Source organism: Sander vitreus, chromosome 19 (assembly GCF_031162955.1).
Source record: "Sander vitreus isolate 19-12246 chromosome 19, sanVit1, whole genome shotgun sequence".
NCBI lineage: Eukaryota > Metazoa > Chordata > Actinopteri > Perciformes > Percidae > Sander > Sander vitreus.
The window spans coordinates 11,073,404-11,101,091 of record NC_135873.1 but is presented as its reverse complement, the minus strand read 5'-3'; the positions used below and the strand labels follow the sequence as shown (position 1 = coordinate 11,101,091).

The following is a 27,688-nucleotide window of genomic DNA, read 5'->3' as shown; positions in this document are numbered from 1 at the left end:
TGTTTGACGGGAACATCATCATCCCGACTCTACCGGCAGCAGACCTAAACCACTGCATCGTATCTGCAGGAACTGCAATAGGCGTTCATGTGCAGTGTACAGTAAAGCCGGGACCTTTTCTATGCATCGTGCTTTCCGGGTGTCACAGTTAATTACTGCTTTCGAATAATTTTGTCAAGGATAATAATGATGAGGTAAGAGCTTCCGGTCGCCATTTTGGTGATGTTTAACGCTTTGGGGAAAATCTGCATGGATTAATAAACTGCTAAAGCCACAGTTTGGACGGATATCGGTGTCAGGATGTCCAAGCGACATCGTTTAGATTTGGGAGATGATTCGCCGAGTAAAAAGAGACCCTCTGATGAGTATGTAGCGTTAACGTTACCTAAAAGCTTCCCGCTGTTGCAGTGTTTGTGATTGCTGCAGGCTGTTTTGTTGTTGTCCTGTTGCTAACTAGCCGTGCTAACGTCAACTCTTCGCTATGTTTAGCTAAAGTAAGCACCAACGGGGTGGATGGGAGCGTATCATTGTTTCAGTGACATGATAAACAGCTAGCTGTATAGAGATGCTGTTGGACGATAAGGGCGTGCGGTGCAATGGTCGAGCAAATTGGCTAGTGCAACGTTAGCTAACTTAGCAAACAGCCAGCCTGTTCTGGTCTGCACGTGGCTACCGTTACATGCTAGCCAGTGCTACTTTGAGCGCTGGGTCTTAAATACAAAGGACATAACGTTGCATTTCACGAGACAACGTCAACATGCCATGAATGATCGGTTGTTACAGCATGTGGCAGCACATAGGACCCCTTAGCTGGGCTAATGTTTATGTTAGCTGTTAGCGGAAATAAGATGCAATGTCAGGTGTCACTGCCATGTCTCATATTACAGTCCCAAGTCAGTGTCAGGCGACCTTTGCTGTAAAGCCTAGCTTTCCTTAGGGACATTAAAGGATTGCTGAGCGTTATGGGTCCAGACAAGACCTGATCGGCCTGTAGAAGTCGGGGGACCTAGCTAGGTTGAATCGCTGTCAGTTGTCAAAGTCATCGAGATTACGCTCAGGGTCACTGCTTTACCGGGCCCGGGTCGACCAGTAAAATATGAAATTTACCCAGAGGCATATATAATATTGTACGCATTGTGTAAACTATACATTCGGTTATATTTATGTTCAAACAGCAGAATCTAGCGTCATCCGATGTGCATATTGCAGCTCTCCCATAGTCAAGGACATGAATGCTAGAGATGCGTACATCCAGACCATAATCCATCCATGATTCAGACAAGTTGAGGGGTTTCAAACTAGATGATGCGACCCACCTCTCTCTGAGTCACGCTTGGCTTCAATTACGTTGTAACTCATTATCGCACTGCAAACAACTGAACATTTAGACAAAACTGAATAGTAAATTAGTAGCAAAAAATATTCATTAGTAATGGAGTTGTCTTGTAGACACATAATTGATCAATTTCAGAGTCATGAATTTGTGTTTTTTCAAAGTGGAATCTGCCAGAAAATTATTTTTTAGCCCTTAATTTATCCCTAAATATCTTTTTTGGTACTACTTACATGAAACACCTTTACACTGTAGCTTGCCATGAGCTACACACACTTTGTCCAGATAATGTGAGGATATAAATGGTTTGCATTATGTTCTAAAGCCATTTAAAGATAGATAGATAGATAGATAGATAGATAGATAGATAGATAGATAGATAGATAGATACTTTATTGATCCCCAAGGGGAAATTCAAGGTTCCATTAGCTTAAGACATCACACACAACATTCACATACATCACAAACAGGATGATAAAAAAACAAATCCACATGACTAGCATGGACAATAAAATAAAAATTACTAAATAAAATAAAAAAAATCCACATGAATGTACTAAGGGATGTATAAGCATGAGACACTTGCAGTGATAGGGCAGGAACTGACCCTGTGATTCAGTATGAGAGTGTGTGTCATGGTGGTAGTGCAAACAGGTCCAATAGTGCAAGGATAAAGTCTAGAGACCAGCATTAAATATGGACAATATAAGAGAATAATGTAAACATAAATACATGTCTGCACAAGAGAACAATCTTGTGGACAGTATTCATGGCCTTTGCATGCCACACTTGGTTAGTCGGTGCTTTTAGCAACAGTTAATAAGAATGTGCAGTAACCTTTTCATTCAATTTTAAGAACATGAACTTGACATAGGCTAACATGTGCACTGTCTGTTCTATGTTGTGCTTTTTATGTTTGCTATAATCTTTACTAAATCTAGGGAAAAATAGTATTTTGGTCATTTCAAGTGTATTTGGTTATGTCGTGTTTCTGTGGTAAGTTATATTGGTTATTCCGTGTGGCAAGGCTTCATCAAATCTTAACTTGCATCTTCCTCTCACAGGCGTGACCGCGACCGGGACAGAGACCGTGAAGAACGGTCGAGGGACAGGGACCGTGATCGGGATCGAGACCGTGACGGGGACAGAGATGTGAAGTCATCCGCAGCGCCCAACAGCCTAGCTGCAGGCAGTGGAGGCTTCCTTAGGCAAACCCCCATTCAGCAGCCGATCAACCCCTTCACCAATCTGCCCCACACGCCACGCTACCATGAGATCATGAAGAAGCGGCAGCAGCTGCCTGTCTGGGAGTACAGAGAGCGCTTCACTGACATCCTGATGTGTAACCAGTCTTTTGTGCTGGTGGGAGAGACAGGCTCTGGAAAAACCACTCAGGTATAAGGCAGTAAATATGCACTACTGTTGTCGGGTGCCCCTAAAACATGAACTTTTTTTTTTTTTTTTTTAAACTATAAATTGACTAAAATGTGTCAAATTGAAATTCAGTAATATAATTGGTATAATATTGCCATAAAAAAACAGGGTGGAATGAACAGATGATGCATTTTAAACAGTTACTCTGTGGAGCTGTTTCACAGTGTGTGGTGGTTACGTTTATTTAAAGTTTTTGAAAGAGCTGGGTTGTCGGTCCTTAAAATTTGAAAGAGAGTAGATTAGAGTAAATCACTGTTTGAGCCTTAGCCCCCTCCTGAGGGGAATACAAACTATCTTCCAAACACTTCTTTATCTTTAAGATTAGTCATTTGTGGTTATTGCTCTGGAAATGAAAGGAAAAAATAATCATGATGCCTTTAAGTTTGACCACAATGGTATTTCTTGAAATTAAAAGAAAGAGAAAAGAATGGTTAGTATTGCATTTAGGCAAAACGTCTTCCTCACAATCAGGGAAAGCAAGTTTTAAGACAAGTTTTTTTTTTTTTTACTGCTTTTACTTTGTCTAAATACAAATGAAGCTTAAATGATTGTCAGGTACAAATTAGGTAGCATACAGACGTTCCACCAATCATATTCTGATGATTAGGGCCAGGCCCCGAAAGTTCTAATATATTTTAATACTCTTCGAGAAATGTTTATCTCTTCCAAACCTGTCATCAGCATTTTTTTTTGTTATTCTGATTGGGGTGACATTTCAAAGTCTGGTAAGATTTGAATCATCTCTAAAGGGCAGTCATCCGAACCGCAAGCTTAATAGAGTGGAAGTAAGACTCTCTTCATTCAAGCCTCTCTTAGCAAGCTGCTTCTGTTTTTAAGCTCAAAGCAAGAACATGCTGTCAGGGAAAATGTTGACAGGTATGACTTTTGTAGGTATTTGCTTTTCCGTACATAGCAAACTATAATAATGCACTTCTAGTAGTAGTACTATGAAATCTTTTGTTTTAGGCTGGTACACCCACTGATAAGGTTCATCCTCCTACATCAGCCTTGCATTCATCTCCCTCGTTTGCTATTATATTTAAAGAATTCTTTTATTTAAAGAATTCTTTTATACTCGGCCTCTTCGGCTCAGACACAACCTGTCTTGTCCGCCGTCTTCCAGATCCCTCAGTGGTGTGTGGACATGGTGCGGTCAATGCCGGGACCAAAGAGAGCAGTGGCCTGCACCCAGCCCAGGAGGGTAGCGGCCATGAGCGTCGCCCAGAGGGTTGCTGACGAGATGGATGTCATGCTGGGCCAAGAGGTGGGCTACTCCATCAGGTTTGAGGACTGCAGCTCTCCCAAGACCCTACTCAAGTAAGAAGGCTAGTTTAAAATGTTTCTCTCGGCTCTCTTTTTATGTTTTGAAAAGCAACCAATGACAAACCTACAGCTGCATTGGCAGAAATAGATAACAGTAAGAGCCTATTAGCTTAACAGGAGCCTTGTACAAGTGATAATCTATGATTAATTCAGTGAGCTGTTAAAAAATGTAGACAATTTGAATTGTCTTGCTTGACAGACTGGCGTTAGGTTTGACATTTCTCAAATTCATCTTATCCTCTTTATACTTCCTCCCCCATTGTTTATGTTCTGCCCACATCACTTTGAAGCAGGACATTTCTCTGTAGGGGAATGCTGTGCTCATTACATTAATTGTAAGCAGGATTTGTATTCAGATAATGCCACTGTATATGCTGATAAAGCCTGCATGTATTCTATTCACCCAGGTACATGACAGATGGAATGTTGCTGCGGGAGGCTATGAATGATCCTCTGCTGGAGCGCTATGGTGTCATCATCTTGGACGAGGCACACGAACGCACTTTAGCTACAGATATCCTCATGGGGGTCCTCAAGGAGGTGGTCCGCCAGAGGGCTGACCTCAAGGTAAAAACAATATTTCTGAGTTTCTTCATTATATTTGATAAATATGGGAAACAAGCATCTTTTTTTATGGCCTCAGGATTAGCTATTGCAACCATTTAAAAGCATGTGGATTATTTAAAAGGTAGTGTAAGTTCCTGAAGCTTAATGTGACCATTTATCCAGCACCTACATTTGCTATTTATTCTGGAAAGTCAAATGTCACTTGTCTTATCTCCTGACTTGGTGCTGAAAGTACTCTTGACACTAGTCTGATTTGTTTCCACAAATATGTCCCACTTAATGCCTTCAAAACACGGTTAAAGCCCTAACCATTACTTCCTGCAGGATAAATTCAGTGACAGCCAGTGTTTATTTCCCTCTTCTGTCACTCCTCCCTTTTGTCACATTTCTCCTGACAGTGTCCCCATGTCTGACAGCTGTGTATCTGTAGAGAAAAGAGAAATGTTGCTGTTGGGCTCAGAAATGCACATCTATTCTGCACCGCAGCACGAGTGGAGATTGCTCCTAGAGTCAGCCCCATTTTGAGCCAATCATCCAGGGGGAGAATAGCAATGTGTCGGTGTGGATGGGAGCGTACAGGCAGGCAGGCGCTTTATAGGCAGACTGTGCCAGACATATTTCTCATAAAGCAGATGGATAACGACTAGTTGTTTTGTCAGTGTGGAATCAAAGGTTAGATTGTTGTTCGCGGACTGTTAAATGAGGTCTAGGTTATTGGGAATGATCATCCACCCACACCCCTCTATCTCCTTCATCCCTGTCCCCTACCAAATTTGAAAGTTTAATTTGCCTTGATTAAGAGCAATTATGATGTCTCGCAGAGCGTAAAGCGAAATGCCGAGACACTGGCACCTGAAAATGTTTGAGATTGAAAATGGGAGACGCGTTTCCCATCAGAATCCTAATGCGCTCGATCTAATGGCTCTGGGGAGAACATTGTGTACCAAACATCAGGAACAAGGACTGTCATAGCTCTGTGTAGGTCAGTGACTTGGAGTGTAATGCCAAGTTCTACACTATGGACACCATCTTGGGTTCGTGCCAGCTCCCTCATCCTAAATTCGGATTCAAAGCATGATCCATCCTGTATAGCTTTTTGCACTCTTCATCTATTCTGTATTTGGTTGCACCGTTATCCACTTAGCATGTGTCCTTATCCTTAATTATCATCAAGCCATATGAAATGTTAACTCATTCTACACGTCAGTGCTCACTCCCATAATCACCACAGTCATTTACACTCTGCTGTCTTTACTTTTACTTTTATCTTTCCTTTTATGAATACATTGTCCTTCACAGACTTGTCTCTCCTATTCCTGTGCTCTTCTCTGTCCAGGTCATCGTCATGAGTGCCACGCTCGATGCCGGAAAGTTCCAGGTGTACTTTGACAACTGCCCACTGCTAACCATCCCCGGACGCACCCACCCTGTGGAGATTTTCTACACGCCGGAACCTGAGCGGGACTACCTGGAGGCGGCCATCCGCACTGTGATCCAGATCCACATGTGTGAGGTGGATGAAGGGGACCTTCTGCTCTTCCTCACTGGACAAGAGGTACCACTCCTTAGGTTTTGTTCTACAAAAGCCAGGTTAAATGATTTGTGTCATTGTCCATTACAGTGTTTCCCTTAGGATTATTTCCAGCAGTGGTGCTGAAGAGTGAAAACGTTTTTTTATTTTGCGCCGCCGGAAGATAGTTATCGCGTCAGCTTACACAAGACAGGCTTTAGACACATATTTGTACACATTTGTAGATGTCGAATATGTTTAATGAAATGCTTCAATACTTCTTGCCTCTTTCCTCTACCTGCTGTCCTCTCACCTTTCTTTCCATACTTTTCCTGTCTCACCTGTACTTCCCGTCGTCCTGTCCATAATGCAATACATTGCTTGATTAAGCAACCTACAAGAATGAAATCAAATAACCCCTGCTAGGCATTTTCACATTGACAAAATACCCGCCTCCCCTCCTTCTTAATTTGATCCAACTAACCTCAGCTTCATCATGACTGTCACCAGCCTTTCTTTTCCTAGGCCTTTTCCGTGGCCTAACAGTCATTAACGATCATTAATAAACCGCAAATTTGATCAGATATTTGCAACTGACGTTTCTAACTCGGGACCACCCCCAATACGTGCCATGTTCCGCGTCGTCTCTACATTTTCGTTTAATTTCATTGTAATAGGTAGGTAGCGATGCCGGCAACCGAGCCCTCGTTATTGGTATTTTTGAAACAAACACAACGAACAAGGTTATAAAGTTGTGCAAAGATTTTAGACATCTCCAAAGTTAAATGCGTGCATCTTAATGCAATTACATAGATGAGTTACTCACGTACACTGTGTCATGAGCACACACTCGTGCACCGTCTGCACAGGAAATTATTAATCCTCAATTTGACAGATGTTCATGCACGTGAGTGTGCCTGTTTGGGAACCACCAGGATTTGCACTGGGGGGGGAAACAGTAGTGACCCAGATTCTGCCCTTCCCACAAATCTCTGAAATTAAGTCATTTATTATTTTTTCCACCTCCCTGCAAATGTTGTCCACTGAAGTGTAATGGAGGGCAGGGTTCATGCCCAAAATGATGAATTTGGTCACAGCAGGGTGAACACACACACACACACACACACACACACACACACACACACACACACACACACACACACACACACAGCACCAACAAATGTTTCAATGTTCCGATCATTGGACAGGAGGAGCCTGTCAGAGCCAACAGTGCCTGTGCTGGTATGATTATTCTCTCAGCACTCTGACAAAATGGTGTTGGAGACCATGTGATTACTTGTGGTTGTAAAGGAGAATGTAACTGGTGTGAATGCACCACAAATTGCTCTGGCAATTTAAATGACATTTTGGACTTTTGCTACACCCTATTAATTTTTGATCTACACAAGGGATCTTTAAGAACTCATGTAGTTGTGTGTCTTTCTGGCTTCCCCAATCACATCTTGTGTTGGGTTGTTTACTAGCAGTGATTATTTGTCACTCAACATTGGCTTGACTGTGGCAGTGCACCTACGTCAGTTTTCCTTAGCCAAAGCAAGATCAATATGCGGCTTGTTACGAAGGGGATGAAGTCATTGGAGGGCATGGTGTTTGAAGTGGTCTCCTTTGAAGGCTGGTAATTGATTTTAGGTTTAGTGGTATCCCAGCTGCTTGGATGGCTAGAAACTCTGATAGTCACGCCTGTGAATGTGTTGAAAAGTCTAGTATATTTGCAGGCAATGTTGAACATTGCTCATGCAGTTAGATGTAATTTGTTGATTTATTTCCCCCCCCCCCCCCCCCCCCCCACCATGTCAAGCTTCCACGGTGAGTTCATTATCACCCTCTCCTAATTGGGTTAAAGAAGTTAAAGTGTAGTAGGTCTGGCAGAGATGGGTGTTCAAAGGGTACTGCAGCACACCCCTCAAGCACTTCTTAACCTCTTCAGTCTCCCAGCAACTTTGATGTAGACTAATGATTGGGATACAGATCCATAGACTAGATAGTTTTTATGTGACTGTTTAATTTAGAATAGGCAAAAGTAAAAAGCACAGGACTCTCTTCCTCTTTCCTCCTCAGTTTCTCTAAGATAGTTTGCTTCCACAAACAAACAGAATGGAAGCACCAAACAAGAAAGTTGAAACTTATCACAGCTGTTGAGCAAAGATAAGTCCTAATATTTAAGCTTCCCCCTCAGCAGCTAACATCAAAACGTGGGGATTGGCGGGGGTTGTTTGCTAGTCAAGAGGAGTGCCTAAATGTGTCGGTTATTAGCTTGGCCGTAGATTGTTGCTTCTGGGGTGGCAGGGAGAGCTGGTGGACAGGTTCCCAACACCGGCCAACTGCGTGTGCGTGCGTGCGTGTGTGCGTGCGTGTGTGTGTGTGTGTGTGTGTGTGTGAGACACTCTGTCTTGCTGTCCCTAAGGGAGGGACAGCCAGCTTGCTTCTGGCACTTTGGCAAAGAGGGCCATTTTTTTTTCTCCATGGCAGCTGCTGCATCCAGAGGCTTTATAGACTATTAATACCCAGGCTAATTTTACCAATCCATTCAGATTTACCGTTTTCTACTTGTCAGTGTGTTGATTAAGAAGCACTGGGCCATCAGCAGGGTTTGACTTAATACTTAATGCGATGAACAAGGGGACAACAGGGCTAATAACACACTTGCAGTCTAGAAGGAAAACGGGGAACATCACCGTGGTGCTTTCTCATGTCAAAGTACATGTTACTGGCCTCGCACAGTGGTACAAATTAAGTCCGCGTCAGTCACTAATTTCAGCACAGTATGCTTTTAGAAAAGGAAACAAGGATCTGAGAAGTTGTGTGGATTGATTTCTTAGCCAACATGCATGATAAAGAGCTCTGATGTAGCTCCTTTTCAGTTTTAAAAGCATCAGGGAAATAATTCTGGTTCCTGTTCATTGACTCCTGACTCCTCTCTTTGAAAACTTGCTGCATTGCTCCCATGGGCCTGCAGGTGGTGCAACAGTATAGGCTGTAACATGAAACGTATAGTAACTGCTGCTTCATGAGGATTAAATGATTGTTAGCAAAAACAAAGAAAACGGTTCTTAACAGCGGGAGTTGCTTGGAAAATGAAAAGCTATTATGTACATGGTAGTTTAGGCCATACCAGAACCTACTTTAAACCTTTTAAGTACGATGATTAAAAATGTAAGTAGGTAAAATAAAACGAGTACTTTTATGTTAATGGGTTGCATGTAGAATATGTAGACATATTTTAGTACATTTATTAGTGTAGTCCAATAGGCCTTTAGAAAAAAGGCCCTAGCCTTGTGCTCACTATGCTTTCTTCCTGGCACTACTCAGGTCGCTGTGTCTGTCTGCCAGCCCACCGGCTCTAGAACATTCAGCTTCACTAAACTGATCTGCCATGATTTGCCGCTGGTTATGCATCAGTGCTTCGTCTCATCTCACATTCCTCCCTACAATACTGCGCTGTGGAATAATGAACCCTGTTTCTGTGTGTGTGTGTGTGTGTGTGTGTGTGGGGGGGTGTGTGTGTGTGTGGGGGTGTGGGTGTGCATGTGCATGCCTTCGGAGCTTGCTCGTCCATGTTTTCCATGATTGCTGCATTTGACAACAGAGCCACAGGGAGCTCAGCAATGCATACTGCAGTCCAGGTTTAATTTCCTCCGTCAGATGGAGCGATAGGTAGAACAAATGTACTGTAGCAGGGAACCACGGTTTCCCCGGCCGCCTTTCTGCACCTTCCCCTATCATCCAGATTCACCGCCATTGTTCATCCAGGTGTTGTTCAGTGCCTGTTTTGAGTTTGCTGTTTACATACACAGGTGACGCCCGGATTAATTGTTGCACTTCCGTCTTTCAGGAAATTGATGAAGCCTGCAAGCGGATCAAGAGGGAGGTCGACGACCTGGGGCCGGAAGTCGGTGATATCAAGATCATCCCACTTTACTCCACACTGCCTCCACAGCAGCAGCAGAGGATCTTTGAGCCACCCCCACCCAATAAACCAAGTGGTGCCATCGGAAGGAAGGTATTACGGCCTTGTTGCTATAAAAACACTCGGAGGGGGAGGTTGAAGTGGGGAGTTTGAGGGAGAGGGTAAGTGAAAGAGAAAATGATGTAGAAAGGCCAGATGGGAATAAGGTGGGGAAAGGAAGAGAGCTGGAAGGTAGGGACTGAAACTTTTTTCCCTTTCTCAGCTTTAGCGCAGAACTGACTCACACAACATATGCTGCTTTTGTCAGCATGCGATTCTCTGCTCTAAATTATAACTGGGGTATTACTCATGCCCTCTGAGCCTGAGGAAAGCACTGCATTCTCAGTCATTTTTATCTTTCCACTACATTTGCACAGGCCCTGCTGCTGCTCAGAGAGGAGGCCTAAGACCTCTGCCACATGAAGCCATGCGGAAGGTGCACGTTATATGAGCTGATCAAAAACAGGACTTTTTTTGCTGTGCGTCGGCTTCTTCTTCCTCAATCACTTAATCTCAGAGGAGTGGGTGATCCTCTTATTGGTACGGACACGAGACAATTTGTCTCTTTTGTGTTGACAGTTTCTATTCAGATGGGCTCATCACCAGAGTAGCAGCACCACCTGCGCTGCCACACTGTTGGCCAGGGATCTGACAGAATATCACCACTGCCAGTGAATGAGCAAACATTCAACCCCAGCATCTGATATGGGATGGTGTTGATGAATGACTCATTGCTACAACCCCTCTAATTGAGGCAGATCAGGCTGACATATGAGCAGTGAAAATAGTTATGGGCTGTCAAAGTTAAACACATTACAGTACTTGCTAAATGCTCAATTCAACCTGGATTTTGGGAATATAGGATTCCTCTAAATGTGATTTAATATGCAATTAATCAGAAATTTTACAAAAAGTATTATTTGACATGGCATTAAAGAGGGATCAAGTGTGTTATCAAGTTTACATTTACAGTGCGGCACAGGCTGAGGGTTACCCCACAAGGTTTGGATCAAACATTTGACACACTAGCACCATCACAGTTTTATAGTTTCATCTCTGCCAGCTTTCTGCTTGAATGTTGGCTTTAGAGGCTCAGCATTCTTAGTAGTTTGATTACCCAGTGTTAGTTAAGATCAAAATATCATTCTCACTGTTTGTCTCTGCTGTTCAAAGGGATGTTGACATGAAACAGGGCCATAGTTGCATAGGGACAGATTTAAATATTACGTGGCTCTTGCAATAGTACCTGCATGGCCCTGCAAGTTTGCATACATCTGTCAGACGTAATACAACTAGGAGGATACAATGATTTTCCACTAGCGGTGGGCGTGCTGAATAACAGCTGAATAGCAGGGGTCTGCAGCAACTTCTCCCTGGTTCCCATGAGTTATGTTGATCCAGAAAATAAAGTGAATGTAATGACAGCATGACCTCTGACCTGTCAATCCTGCAACCACTTCAGAACAGCACAGTCAATGCCTTTTTCCCCCCTCAAGATCAGTTTGTCAGGTGCTTGTTGAGTTGCTGGAGGTGGCATCTAAAGTTGCCGTGCTTGAAGTAAAAGTGCCTCCCCTCCAAAAGTGACTGAGTGGCTCATCAATTGAAAAATGCAGAGATGTCATCCAAGCCAGCCCAAGAGGAAGTAGTGAAAAAGAATTAAGGTTTGCGACGTGTGCTGCTACGCATTCTAACGACTGCATTAGGCATCCCTCAATTAACATAAAGCACTAGCTCGTCATTGCTCTATTTCTCCAGGAAAGCCACTGATCTTCTGTTTTTGAACAGTTTAATCATTTAGAGGCCAAGGCAGCAATTGACTAATTACAAACAAAGACTATAATCTCACTTTTCTGTCCAGCGTCTCGAAGATTGTCTTTAACAAATGTGCTGTGCTGAGTGTTTGAGGTTTGTTTTGAGCATTGTGTCACGTTTGGAATATTCCCTTAAATGTCACTCGTGATTCTGCCACGTATCCATTTCAATGAGCTTTGAATGTGCGTGCGTAGATGCTGCTCAAGGCACGTTCTCCTTTTCCCCAGTCAGAGGAAGGCTTTATTTTTCAACAAGGCTGTGTTTCCCAGCAGGTAATGTGAAAGATTGCCTGTGTTAGCCTTAGTACTTGCTCTCATGCAGGTAATAACCCAGAAATAACATGCAGAGATGATGCTCTAATGATATTACTGATGAAGAAGCCAGGATTATCCAGTGCAGCAACAGACTGGAAGGAGCCAGCCTGCATTCAGTGTAATGGCCCTAGCCTGGATAATCCTTCAGAATCAATGCAGCCAATGAGGCCACCCATATGATCATGAAATGTGAGAGGGTGTCATGTGTAGCATCTGCTGGAGCCCTGACTGTGTCCCAACACGCAGGACAGTGGCAACCTCACCTAGTCTATTTGTTAACCGGACTTTGAAGCATTCCATGCCTTTCATTCCTTGCTGTGACGTTGGTCCCTGGCATATAGTGTATGTCATGAGACACTGTCTGATAGCCTGGTCTCTTTTTTTATTATTTCAGACTGCCACAGTGTGGCTAATAGGTTTCTAGAGGTGTAATTCTTCTGTATCTTTAGGCCACTGATGGTCCTTTTCCACTTCAGGAACCCATTACCTGGGGCTTCACATAAACTAAACTTTAAGGAGGATTTAGGAGTCTTTGGTACTAGGTTTCTCCCTCAGTTTTACTCAGTTTTACAACCTGGGACATTTCAGTTATATGCCATTTAAAAGGCAAAAGCGGGACCAACTAAGTCATTTTCTGTGCTGTTTGGTAGGAGGTTGAAGTAGGCAGTGGTGGGACCAACAACCATGTAGGAAGTGATGCTGTTTTTCTTTCACATTTATGGGAAAACAGTGTTATCAGCGTGCCAAACAACTTCATAGTTTTTCCGTTTGCCTCCGAGTGGTCCTTTTATTTCTCTATAATATTGTTTAGGGCTGCACGATTTGGAGAAACTCATATTGCAATTTACAATACTGCGATTGCGATACAATGGTATCACGAGTCTTAGTTTCACAAGATTATCTAGTCAAATGCATAAAATACTGGAATTTAAAATGTGTATTTCCTCAACTTGAACATACAAAGTTATACGAGCATAAAGTTACATAAACTTTTTAAATAACTTAATATTTTACCAAATTAATTATCAAGTGTGTGTGTGTGTGTTTGCTCTGCTCAACAGTACAAATGAAATAAATTGAACAATAAATAAGAAAAATATAAATTCTTATTAAAATAATACATTTTGATGAGGTGATTTTGGTGAGCGGTGTCGGATTAAGCGTAGCGGCTGTGTGAGGGAAAAGCGAGAGGAAAACGAGATAGCAAAGACGATGTAAAGTGAGTTAACAGTAAACAATAAAAACACCAAGTTTCTTAATACACTGTGGCTTCATCTGTTGTTAATAAAGTGTTAAAGGTGCTGTAGGTAGGATTGTGAAGGTCCAGGACTTGGCCAAAGAATTTGAACATCGACAACTTCTCAGTCCCTCCCCCCTTTCTGCTAAAGCCCAAACGATCTCCTAAGCTGGTCCTGATTGGTGCATTGCCGGATTTTTTTTTTTTTTTATATATATATATTACCTGTTTCATGTAGTTCTACTGGAACATAGGGTCAGTTTCAGCAAATGTGACAGTTTTATAAGACTTGCTTACTGCATCTTTAAGTGAAGGGTGTTGCAATGTGGAAACTGCAGTGCACACAGAGACTGTCACGCACACAGCACATTTTTTGTGGTTATGTAATCGCACAGAGTGACATTGCGATTAGGTTAATCGTGCAGCCCTAATCTTGTTTCATCTACAGATTCGTTTCCCTGCACTTTTTGGCCATATGTTGTATCTCTGTTTCTGCCAGACACTGAGAAAACCTTTGGTACACTTATCATTTCCAAACGCACACTCCAGCTCGCTGGACCGATGGTCTCCTCAAGCGTTCTCCATTGTTGTTCTTTGTTGTTGGCTGTCCTATTTGATACAGATGCAGTAGTAAAATGATGGTTGTTGTTGTGCTTATTGTCGTCATCTTTGCTGTGATGTGTCGACTAGGGCTGGGCGATATGGAGAAAATCAAATATCATTATATTTTTGACCAAATACTTCGATATCGATACCGCAACGATATTGTAGTGTTGACTATTGGTGCTTTCACAAAATATTTACACAATGAGATTTTTGATAAATAATCATCAGTAATGTGTAGGGTTGGGCAGTATCCAAATTTTGATACCGTCAGACCTCCCCCCTATTTTACCGCGGTATACGGTATTACCGTGACTAATTAAAAATGATGACGTAAGGCTCAGACGGCGTCACCAAACTGTTGGCTTGTGCACCGTTCAGAAACTGAATACCAAACACTAATACTGAAACAATAATAACACAACAACAACTTAGAAAAAACTACTTTCTCCTCCACACTGTCACGTGATGACAACCACACATAATTACATAAATTATATTTTGTGGAGTGCAAGCGGGGCAGACGTGTGCTGTGGGGGGCAGCAGCGCGTGGACAAACTGCTGCTGGTTGGCGAGGAAAATCCTGTCTGCCTCCACAGCCAGAGCCCGATAGTCTCTGAATAGGGGGAATAGGGAATAGGTCTTGCGACAGGTAAACTACCCGAGGTCAAGGGCTGAATGAGAGGGGAAAAAGGCCCTCCCTGGCATGAATAACTAAACAGTCAGGCATTCTCAGGTAAAAGGTGGGATTTCAAAAGTCTGTAAGGCTCACAGCTTGAAGACAGCTGAAGAGGCACAGCTACAAAGGAAGTGTGCCAAGTGTGCAAAATTGGTTCTAAGGACCTGTATCAGCAAAGACTACAGAGAACTGTTTGTTTGGTTTTGTGCTTGGCATTCCATCGTGAGGAATACCAAGAAAGCAGACGGCTACCACCAAATGACTGCTTAGGTCAGACTACAGCTTGTTCCTGTCTTGGTAGATGTTGAGCAAGTGAGCAAGCGAGAGATATTGAAGTGTGGAGAGGCATTTTTCCAAACACCCACTTGCATATTGAGCTATGACAGTGGAGTAGCAATTGCCAGTAGAGTGGACTATGATCCAGTCACCACAGTCTGAAACACTTTGATATGTCTAAAGCACAGATCTGCAACAGGGGACTCGGGACCCCTAGGGAGTCCTCAGAGTCACTGCAGGGGGGCCTCCAAATTATTGTTAATTTTTTTTAAATTTCTTAACATGAATCCAACACATTATAAGCAAATGTAAATCCCCACTGATGATAGGCTTACTAGCCTATAGGTAAGGTAGTCACTAAGAGAGCCATCCAAAGATACAGTTAATCACTAAAAGGATTCACTGGGCCACATGTATGTTTGACATTAAAAGATGATTTATAAAATCATGCCAATAATTATTATTTTAGTATCTTACTATTGTATGCCAAAAATATATTTATAAAGACTTTAGGCCGCCCTACACGTTATTGTAGGCCCAGTTTAATATGCAACTTCATTTTATACAAGGGGGTCCCTGCTCCGTCTTTCTTTCAGTTAAGGGGTCCTTGGTTCGACAAGCGTTGATGACCCCTGGTCTAAAGGGTTTCTCTGTCCAGTCTGTTTCAGCTGTTATATAAGGGGAACTCTGCGGCGGTCAAGGTTTGCGTGAGAGCAACTGCAAATCTGTCTTCCTCTCCGCCCTCTTCCACCCCCCTCCCGCTGTTTGTATATGCTGACAGCAAGAGACCCATAGGGTGATGTGACTTTTTTTTTTCTTTTTTTTGTTGCTCCAATTCAGCTGTGATTTTGCATGGACAGCCTTGCTATATGGGATAATTGTAATAGAAAAAGATCTGAGACTGGGAGATGGTGCATGTTCACAGTTTCCCCATTTGTTCTTAAACCCTTTATTAGAAACCAAGCAGCTTTTCATTTCACTTATTCTTCCCCTACTTGTCTCCTCTTCTTGCAGCATTTCTTTGTGCAGAGGCGGTTAACAGTGACATCTGACCTGGTGCTTAAATCAACTACCATACCACCATGCTATAAGAGTTGCCCCATAAGCCTCCTCCTGTATTAACACCACTTTTGCATTCCTTATAAATTATCAGATGAAGTGGTCAATTGTTTTTTTTGATTGATTTTGTAAATATTTCAAACTGAAATGCAATGCAAACATTTCCAGTGCCTCTGGTTGTGTTGAAGCACAGCTTTGGAGGAGCCATTATTGCGTAGCACACAGCAATAGCCAATCGGTGACAATGAGCCATGCAGAGTTGGCATGTCCGCAGGCAGCAGCGTTCCAAATTTCAAGATACATGCTGGGTTCACATGGGAGATATACAGCAGCCCTCTTTTAGGGGGAAGAAAATACACTTGGATGAAGGCAGTAACCATTGTAGAGCGAAAAGCAGGCCACCTAAACCGAACCATTACATCAACTATTTTCTGTTATTTTGAAAAACTCTGCAGAGAACTTAACGAGAGAGGGGAAAGCTGATATCTTCACAAAACTCTGCTTAAGAAGGACTATGATTTTTGAACTGCTCCACTGTAGGAAAGCACTAGGTTTTGTGATTGTACAAAGCACTTTTAAATAATTGAATGAGAATCCAAATTAAGTAATGCACTTTGTTTTCTAATATTTCAACAGATGAAACTACCTTAATCCCTGAAATGTCCACGTTGTTGAGTTCTCTGTATTTTAATGCTTGCATGTTGGAATGTATTTCCTAAAAAACTGATGACCATATGTAAAACTGACTTGCTGCAAGGTCTAGCACCAGAGTCTGAGGTCTTATCTGTCCCTCCAAACCAGCCCGGGTGGGTCATTTCTTAACCCATCCGTTCTCATTTCCACAGGTTGTCGTGTCAACAAACATCGCCGAGACATCCCTGACCATCGATGGTGTGGTGTTTGTAATTGATCCCGGATTTGCCAAGCAAAAGGTTAGCTTCCCCCTTCTCCCCACCACTCTTTATCTGCTGCGATCATCTGCGTCTGTTGCCTGAGAATCCCCAGATAAACATAGCAGTGCACACCTGACAGCTGCAAAGATGGAAAAGCCAGTTATTTATTCCTCTGACATTTCACCAGGTAGGAGCCAAGTCAGACGCAAAAAGAGATTATATATGCGTTATGGTGGATTTTATGGATGTATTATTGTACATTTTCTGAAGCTGCTTATATATGTAGTAGATTGTGGGTATTAGTATGTGTTTAACTCCCTTTTACCCTAGAAAATCTACATTGTGTTTTCATTTTTTATTAACCTGAAATTCATCTTTTCCCTTTGCTATCAGGTATATAACCCACGTATCAGAGTGGAATCCCTTTTGGTTACAGCCATCAGCAAGGCCTCGGCCCAGCAGAGGGCAGGTCGTGCTGGGCGGACATGCCCAGGGAAGTGTTTCCGCCTTTACACAGAGAAAGCTTACAAGACAGAAATGCAGGTAGGAAACAAGGCGGTCTGGAAATGGTTAGAAATGTTATGAGGTGTTTGATTTTCATATTCTTCAATGCCACAAGCACTTTGTATTGCCCCAAAGCAGCCCTCTAGCTGGAAAAGCTCTTTATTATGCAATATTTGCTCTTCGAATCCATGATTCCGAGTTCAGGTGAATTATAATTCCAAGAGCTTGGTGCTAAACCACACTGCCTCCACCCTTCCTCATAACGTGTGCTAACGATACAGCCACCTTGTGACAAATGAACCTGCTGAGGCCCAGTTCCACACTTTAACAGGCTAATTCTTTCACGTCACGCTGAGTGGCGAAGGGAATTTTTTAAAGAAGTTAAATAGCCCTTCAAATGCCCTAGACTCCCGGTCTCTGTTCAAGTTGACATACGAGTGACACATGAGGAGATAGTAAGCTCCCTGACTAATTTGTTTTGAATTGTTCCTTGGGTTCGTCTCGTACCTCTTAACTGGCACAGGACAACACGTATCCAGAGATTCTGAGGTCTAATCTGGGCTCTGTGGTGCTGCAGCTGAAGAAACTGGGTATTGATGACCTGGTGCACTTTGACTTCATGGACCCACCAGGTTAGTATGGAAAAAAATACTAGCCTAATTTATTTTTTGGCTTATAAAAACACATGTCTAGTCAGTCCCATAAAGACATGAAACTCTGCTGTAAAATCTATATTCAGTTGAACTGTGGTTGTTTCATGTACAATATCAAATCTGGGTTGGCTATGTCACTTGGGAGCTTGGGGGGAAAACAACAAAGCAAAGATAAAATGATCTTGGCAGATAACAAATACTGCATAGTGAATGTTGGGAGATTTGAGTATAAGCGCTCTGACAGACATGGATTACACAGTAGTATTGTTGTGCAGTTTTTATGAACACTCTTAAATTTAGATTATTGCTGTTCAAAGTGTGACAATAGAGTGACGTGTGGAGTTAGTATTCTGGCTGATCAGTCCATTTATGTTTCTGTCTCTGTTTGTATTTCATATTTCTTGTACATTTGAATCATGCTGGATCTAGGCCAAAAAACAGACTGACTTTCATTGAAGTGCCAAGTTATGGCATTCTCCAGGAGAGTGTGTGTTCCCGCGGAGACCACCCCTCCTTTCCCTATCCTTAACCTCCCCCTCCCTCCCCCCCCTTTCTCACCATAATATAGTTTTCATCTCACCTCTGAGATTAAACCCATCTCTCCCCGTCCACCGTGGCAAACGCCATTTTGAGAATGAAATTGGTTACATCAATAGCAGCGCTATCACCTTGGCTATTGCCTTCCCTTTTTATTCCTCCAGTGAAACGTGACTGACCTCCACCCCCACCCCCACATTTCTCACAAAACGCAAGGGTAAGCATCAACAAATGGGATTGGCCTTGTCTGCTGATGCTAACTGGGAACAGTGGGGTGAAGGGAAAAGGGAGGATTATCTTTTATATATTTTGATCCACTCATGGCAGAAGGTTTCTTCTAACTAACTCCTTAGCCCCCTGGAAACCAGAGCTATTTCTGTGTAGCGGATGAAGTCTGCTTTGAGTCTGCTAGACTTCCTGGTCTTGAGCTTTATAGCATCTAGTTACAGTGGATCAATTTTGATACGCTGTGTCAAAGGCCAACCTTTAGAGTAAATGGACAGGTCAGAGTCAAAACATTCAGTATGAAACAATAGTATACATTAGTTTTGAGATTATAGTTTTTTTTTGTTGTTGGTTGAACTGCTTTTAATTCATTTTTGGTGGGCATTCTTCTTGTAATTGTCAAATAAATAAAAACCTTGTTTGAGGCTGCAGTTTTTATTGTGGTAGAGCCTAGGCAACACACGTTTCGTATTGTTGTTCCTTGATGTTTAAATTTCAATTGAATTTGAGTTTAGGTATTGTCTCCCTGATGATCAACAATATCAGCCCCAAAGCCAGTGGCTTTTTCCATTTCAGCTTGTCCATGATCTCAATGGGAACCCTGATTTTTCCTTTTACTGTGGAATGCTCAAATATGTCGTTTATTTCTCTCTTTGCTTACCTCGCTCCTCGCTTACTAAACACAAGAGCGACAGTGTGAGCCAGCCAACGAAATGGAAAATCCAAAAGAAATCAGTAGCGATTTACACAAGGACTTGGCTGGGTGGGATTCATTTGCCTGGTGACATTTCCAAAGAAGTACCTTTCGAAGCCAATGTGGTGTAATGTGCCTTTTAGCATTTCGTCTCATTGATTTGGCCCTTGGTTAATATATCAGATTCTTGTGTGTTGAGGCAGTCAATACTTACTTTCTGATGAGCCCTGTTGTGTGTATATTGAATTTCCACACTGGTTCATCATGCTAGCAGTGCTTGGAAATCAGATTCTCACCTTTTGTTTAGCCCCACACAAGCCATTGGTGTGGTAAGTAATGTGGCCGGCACTCACTTTGTGTAAAAAAAAAAAAAAAAAAATAGCTTTGATGCTCCAAATCAATATTTGTTAATCATAAAAAAATGCCTCCCTGCTGTTACAAATTGAATTTTTTGGGGGGCACTTGAGAGAAATGAAAGTAAACGAGCACCGCAGCCAGTGCTTGAAGCTAATTTTCAGTTAACATGCAACTGGTCATTAGGCTTCAGCTCTCGGGAGCCAAAGGTCAATAATTGCATCTGGAGGAAAGAATCTTTTAACCAAGCGGTGGAAGCCTTTTGTGTTGAAGCATTAAATAGAAAGTTCCCCTGTAATTGCATTAGTTGTTTAGGATTGCCTGAGTGGATGATGAAAAATGAGCTTTGCCGTGATTACTTCTCTGCTAAATTGATCTCTAGCATAACTCTGGTCAACACACACACACACACACACACACACACACACACACACACACACACACACACACACACACACACACACACACACACACACACACACACACAGAGCCTTCTCATTTTGATTGACCACATGCTCCCTGCCACTAAAACAGCCTCATTTTGTTTGACTGTCTGTGGTGTTTCTTAACTTGCATCTGTCTTCTCTTAAAGGTCCGTGTACAGCAGGTGCTGTTGTTTTATCAGCTTTTCTCTCGGGTTTCTTCTTGTTTCATATTTGGTTGCTCAGGTTGCAGATCTCCTTTTTACTGCGCAAACAAGCTAGTTCATGTCTTCATAAAATTATGTTTTGACATTTATTTGCTTGAATGTTATGTTGTACTCATATTTGACAGTAAAAAAAAAAGAAGAAAGGAAATCAAGATGCCTCAGTCTTGGAGCCAATTTAATTAGACTTTGAAGACACTAACAGGAAATCGGGCATACTTTCTAAATCCTCAACCAGCCACATTTAACATACATCTTTAAGCAAAGTTTGCCAGACCCTCCTTGAAATAGTTACATTTGATCTAATGTTTAATGCCAGAGTAGACAAATGTATTATCTAGTGTAACTGTGAAGATGCAAAAACCTAGCCTGACAAGCCAGACCCACATCAAGATGTTGGGTCTGGGAACTCACCATTGGCAGGGCTCGGTCCGAGGGGCGGGATAAACGGAAATTCCCTCTGCATGCAATAGGATAGCGCTACAACCAACCAGAGCAACACTAGTTGATAGATTACATTTTTGCCGTATCCTGTCGGCAAAACTCCAAACACATCTTCCTTTTTTAAGAATGATTTCAGTGCTTAACTCCAAGTCTTCCAGAGACCGATTCGAAAGGCCGCTGTTCGCCAGCAGCAGCAGCCATCATCTTTGTTTTCAATAGCAGGGAATTCACGCGGAACCGTCGCAACTCTGCTGTCCTTATGTTAAGCCCGCCCACCGACTCTATACACGATGTGATTGGCCTGACCAGAATTTGGTTTTTTCAGGTCGCAAGCCAACGGAGAGTTGCTAGACTGACCCTGGCTGCAAATTACATTTGCTGCCGCTAGGGTGCGTCTAGATTTCTAGGCTAGCAAAAACCTAAATGATAGTCAGATTAATCCATAATGAACATAATCATTAGTTGATTATGTTCATTTTAGATTAATCTGACTATCATTTTGTCAATTAATTGCCCATTAAAATAACACCCAGCCCAAGGTGGCTTCTTCAAATGTCTTGTCTCATCTGACCAACAATCTAAAACTTCAGTTGCCTATCATGACTATTAATCAATCCTGCCATACATGTGTCTGTGAAAAGGCTTCAAATCGTTCTCAAGTTTTGCTCTTATGAAAAAAAAAATGGACACTTTTGGAAATTGTTCTATTTCTGTCATCTGTGTTTTGCCCATGGGCTTGGAACAATTGTTAATGGCCCATCTCCCCCATTCTGTCTTCCCCAGCCCCAGAGACCCTGATGCGAGCCCTGGAGTTGCTGAACTACCTGGCAGCGCTCAATGACGGCGGTGACCTGACGGAGCTGGGCTCCATGATGGCAGAGTTCCCCCTGGACCCCCAGCTGGCCAAGATGGTCATCGCCAGCTGTGAATTCAACTGTTCAAACGAGATCCTGTCCATCACTGCCATGTTGTCAGGTAATGCTCAGGCTGTGTTGGTCTGAGCTGCTGCTTTTTCCATTTCCTGTGCTCATGGACCGTGCTTCAGAAATGACCAATGAGCTTAAAGGAAATATACTGAGCAGCTTCTTTATCTTCTTCCCTTATATGTATTTGCATTCTTTGACCCTTCTTTTTTTACTTTAGTTTTGCCCTCATTATCAAATTTGACATAGAACTGACTAATCTGTATGAACAATAGATAAATCCCAGAAGTTGAAAACTCAGAATAAGTGCAGTCAAGTCAGTGGTGTCAGCTATTATTTGTGAGAAAGGGGGGAAAATACATGTCTGTACAAAATGTATAGGTGTAGCTGGAGCAGCACCAACATGCTACAGCAGTAATTGCACGTTAGGCTTGCCAAAGCAGAATGCTGCTCATTGAGATGAATCTTGACGCCTTTGAAGGGAGTGCGAGGGTCTTTGAGAGTGGGGAAATGGATTTAACTAGCTGTTTGGACGTGGTGTGCACTTAAAGCAGGTGTTCCAGGACGGCAGGTTTTTGCTGAGTTCATTAGAGTACGCAGCGAAAGTACACCTGAGAACGCTGCTGCCACAGCAACCAACCAAGAGGCTCAATAAATACAGCTTTTACCCATTAAAGCCACAATTAAGCAGGTTTGACTTTAAGCAATCCAGAGCAAGTTCACAGAGGGGAGACGGCAGAACCAGAGTCCTCTGGATGAACTCTTCACCACTGATTTATCTTGCATCTATAAGTTGGGTGTATAAAGCCATACTGTAGTGCAGCAGGAAGGAGAAACCCATCCTTCTCCCCTTCTCTTTGACCCTCCACCTCTCCTTCTCCCACCATAACCACTTCACAATACAGTGTGCCCTGTGAAGTGCTCTGTGCCTCTCTTGAGCTGAGGCCTTGTTCCTCTCTGTGGGATTTGCTTAACTTATCCCTATGGGCGGCGTGTTGGGGCCTATACCAACCTTGTTTAGTCCCACAGTGCTTCGTCCGACCCACGGAGGCTAAGAAGGTGGCCGACGAGTCCAAGATGCGCTTTGCCCACATCGACGGAGACCACATGACGCTGCTCAACGTCTACCACGCCTTTAAACAAAGTGAGTGTCCCTTTCATGCACACTGGCTTCACTGAATAGTTGTCTTTATTTGTCCCTCACCCTAAATTGGCCCTGTCGCACAGACCACGACTCTACTCAGTGGTGCTATGAAAATTTCGTCAACTACCGCTCGCTGATGTCAGCAGACAACGTACGGCAACAGTTGTCCAGGATCATGGACCGCTTCAACCTGCCGCGGAAGAGCACTGAGTTCAGCAGCAGAGACTACTACACCAACATCCGCCGCGCGCTGGTCACTGGCTTCTTCATGCAGGTCAGTCACATCAGGGTCCCTCTGTGAAGTTCTTTGCTCATAGAAGCATATTGCGTTTGTATTATTCTGCAGCAGTATACGTTTTGAACTGGCTAACCTTAGCTATTTAGTATCCCGGTTCTTTTAAAAAATAAATGTCAATACACCGTTTAACGTCCCAATTATTATATTTTGTTTATCTGTGAAAATTCAGTATTTTTCCAGCTCCGCTGCCATTCTGATGCTCATTGAAGTTTCCATCATTGGGTTTGAAGTGTTTTTGTGCAAAACCCAGTACTGACTGATAATGCAGCTGAGATGTTAATTGTAATGGATAACCACCTTTTAAAGTACACACACACACAGAGCTGCTTTGTTTTTAACACATAAAAAGAAATCAAGTCAATTTGCTCCTCGCTCAAGGAAACAAATGGCATTTTGCAAGCAGCCATTTTCAGGGCTACCTGAAACAAGCAACCTGACAAGTTGAATTATGGTGTTAATATTTGTCAACATTAACCTTTATCTTGGAGACAAATTTGCGGCTCGTGTTGGGGCTTTCACAGCATTTGTGAGATCATGTCTTTGTCGGGAAAGGCCTTTATTGAGACTGATTGCCTTGGTTAATCACAACAGCCACTGCAGCTTCACCATCTACAAAGTAGGGAAAATCGCTCACTGCCCAGTTACAAACAAGTTTGTCTTTACCGTCAGGCTGCTTTTGTATCAAAATCAGTCAATTACTAATGAGATTTTGATGGGTCTGTATTGTTAAATTACAGACCAAAATTAAATTTAGCACTTATAAATATGTGATTTTTCTGTCCTTCTCCGTGCGGGTTTATAACTCGCGATGACCCTCTTCTCTCTCGTGGGTGTGAACAGATTGCTCACCTGGAGCGCACAGGCCATTACCTGACGGTGAAGGACAACCAAGTCGTACAGCTGCACCCATCCACTGTGCTGGACCACAAGCCGGAGTGGGTGCTTTACAACGAGTTTGTGCTGACCACCAAGAATTACATCCGCACATGCACTGACATCAAACCAGAGTGGTAAGTTTCAGTTGGAGCACATTTTTGATATAAAGATAATTATCAGAAAGAAATGTTTTTAATTTCACAAATTTCCTTGTCTTTTTATGCGAGTGAAAGTACAAAACAATCTAAAAATGTGTGCTCATTTTATTTTGATAGCTTGACTTATAGATAAAGGTAGATAAAGGTTTTTCTTACATAATCACTTCATTGTTTGTGTACATCTGGGATAGTGCATCACACTAGTGCAATACCCTGCATTTGTGGACACAATCGCTTTCTGTATATTAAAAAATATAATGTTTTATTTATTTTTCAAGTAAACACTGAAGACAATATTTGTGACTAATGTTTACTCGCTTTCTTTCCTAGGCTGGTGAAAATTGCCCCGCAGTACTATGAGATGGGTAACTTCCCCCAGTGTGAAGCAAAGAGACAGTTGGAGCGTATCATTGCAAAAATCTCATCTAAGGAATACACTCAGTACTAACAAGGTTTGCATGTGCTGCAACGGCATCCTCAGCATCTGTACAAAGTAAAGCCTAAAGTTATTTGAGCAGTCTTATTTTATTTTACTTCCACCAACAACCTAATTTTGAATTTATTTTTGTCTCACTGTGTGTAATGTATATTTCATGATGATTGATGAATTGTGTCCTTTAAGGGCCACCTTGTGTAATTTTTTTTTTTTTGAAGCCCAAAGGGTTAAGCAGTGCACTACCAGAAATGAACTGTAAATGAGCAGTTATCTGGAATTTAGTCATGAACCATTTTGATTTAAAGCATGATATTTCATGTACATTTAAGCATTCCTCTCTAAGACATAAGTCACAGCTCGGGATTCTTGGCTGTTGTCTTGCTTCTCCTGCTGAAAACAGCATTAAGTCCATGGAAGCTTTTGATCAAATATCATTTAAAAAAAATATATATATATTTTGAGGCAGGCATAATGTATTGTTCTCTAGTCATGGAGATACTGAGAGGGGCACTTTGGTCACATTTCCTGTCGCTATTCAACTTAATAAAAAAGACTTTGTAATAAAACATTTTTCCAGTGTCAGCATTAAAATAACAGGATAATCTATGCATAGACTTCAACCACACACACACACACACACACACACACACTGAGCAATCATGTTTTGACCTGCCAAATCCTGCTCGTTTCCTGGCTCTTTAGGGAAGTTAAATCTTCTTACTGGGATATTGATAGCTTCAGGAACAGTTGGAGTGAGGGGGAATGTTAATTACAAATGTTTCAGAAGAAGATCAGTGTGAAATCCCTGCTGTGCTGGAGCCTGTTCTGGCTGTACTGCTTTGTGTCAGCGCCTCTCTAATGTGTAAGGTAAAGCCTGCAGTTGGGAGAAGCATACATTCTAGCACCGCAGTGGTGTAGAAAATAACTAGAATAATGGTCAGAGACATAACTTGAATGTGTATTTAATTCTATAGTCAAACCACAGCTGTCGGGTTAAATTTGAACTTGTAAGAATTCCTTAGCAACAATTCCTTAGGAAAGTTGGATAAGTTCTGACAAACTTTCTTGGAAGGCTTTCCTCTCTCATTCTGTGGGTCAACAACTTAAACGAAGCAAGCTGCCAGTGAGTGGCGGAGCGTGAATTCTATGAACAGTGTGATTAACCGGACTCGTGAGAGGCCTGTGCATCATGCTCCTACCATCTAAGGACTGGTTACTGCTACTTTGCAGCTGCCAGTTAATAGTGTGCGTTAAGTCTTTGCGTTGTTTTCTTTAACGTATAACCACTCGGCTTTCAGAGATTAAACTTGCAACTTCTTAAAGATGCACTCCACCCATTTCACAGATAATAGTCAATTTATTATTCATGAGCAGTACTCCACAGCCTGTGGAAACATTGTATAATGTCTTCTGTGGCTCTGGGTGAGCTTTGTCAAGTCTGAGAAAATACAGGCAGGCATTTTAGCTCAGACTTGGAGATGTACAATTTTTAACAAAGTCTAAATCACAAATTGGGGACTCTGTGTTTAAAAGAGGTGGGTGTTTATGAAGCAGGGAGGATCTAACTAAAAGTGGTTATGGCCACTGCTGCATTGCTTTTTGACCAACCTTTTTTTTTTTAACCTCTTAGTCTCAAAAGGCCTTTCAACTTTAAAGAAGTACATTTTAAAAGCCGTTGTGCCTCAAAATGTTGCACTTGCTAGGAGTTCGTGCTTTTTGAGATGGGACTTAATTGTTACTAGGGCTGCAGCTAACAATTATTTTTACAATTGATTAATATGCCAATTATTTTTGCGAATAAACGATTAAAAGGGACCTCCACCAATTTTACATATTCAAGTCTATTTACATGTGAAAAACCAGAGCACCAGAGCTGCACAAAGTCCGATATATTGCCTCAATTGATGTCGATTGAGTCTGTGTCTCCAACTGAATAGACTTTTCTTTCTGTGTGGAAAGTTGGAAGCACGAACAAGCAATATTATTCTTTTATCAACTAAGTTTGAGCTCTACCTTGTCTGGGCACAATGACAAATGCAAATCAAAGACCCCATTTTGTTTTCATAGGTTTCTTACATCACCTTTTAAAAAGCAATTTCTTTAACTGCTTCTAATCCACATTTCTTTTTGTTCAGGTAGCCTTTATGATAGCATAACCTTGCCTTCCTCTGTTCTGTATCTCAACTTTACATCAATTATAAGGGAATATACATAACAGTGACCTGAGGATAGAGGCAGAAATGAACCACTAAGCATTTTTCACAATCTCTGTAGCGTCTGGAAGTAGGCAGGCAGAGATATGAGACCTGCTAAGGGAGTATTTAAATTAAGCCTGCAGATTGTGTTATATGCTAAGTCAGGAAATTAGCATGTGTGCTTTAATATTTTTGGACTGTTGGGAGACAAGTTTTTAAGTGGATGGCCTTTTGCTTGGGAATGTACACAGAACCACAAAATGGTGCCGGAGAGATTAGTCTCTCCAAAGTGAAGCCAATAGAAAACCCATTAGTTTGAGCTGATCTGGAAATTACTGTATATTGAATTGATCCTGAGTTAAGAACAGTTTTTCAAGCTCAATACTTCCCATTGATTCACACTGCCACAATTACAAATGGAAATTATAATGTCTCCAAGTTGTTTTTTGTGAGTGTCTGATATGAGAGTACACAACGATTGCATGCAGTCCTACTTCTTGTGCTTAATCATACAGTATATCTGTAATGGCTCTATGGTCTTATTAAAAACTGAATTCTGACAGAGTTGGAATGAGATTTGGAGTCTACCTTTTT

General features: G+C 42.1%; 1 protein-coding gene across 2 annotated transcripts; it reads left to right on the top strand.

The window, feature by feature from the left end:
• On the top strand, positions 1 to 27,665 carry dhx15 (DEAH (Asp-Glu-Ala-His) box helicase 15). 2 transcript variants are annotated; one of them, XM_078275714.1, is made up of 14 exons: positions 1 to 194; positions 2,398 to 2,728; positions 3,891 to 4,084; positions 4,498 to 4,657; positions 5,994 to 6,212; positions 10,021 to 10,188; positions 16,960 to 17,046; positions 17,401 to 17,550; positions 18,035 to 18,143; positions 21,848 to 22,039; positions 23,009 to 23,131; positions 23,215 to 23,405; positions 24,270 to 24,439; positions 24,794 to 27,665. In XM_078275714.1, exons 1-14 carry the CDS (start codon positions 187 to 189, stop codon positions 24,909 to 24,911), a joined length of 2,220 nt encoding a protein of 739 aa, XP_078131840.1. In that variant the 5' UTR covers positions 1 to 186; the 3' UTR covers positions 24,912 to 27,665. The 2 variants fall into 2 exon arrangements, with proteins under 2 accessions (XP_078131840.1, XP_078131839.1); XM_078275713.1 differs by lacking the exon at positions 1 to 194 and adding an exon at positions 201 to 365.
• Positions 27,666 to 27,688: the final 23 nt, after the last annotated feature.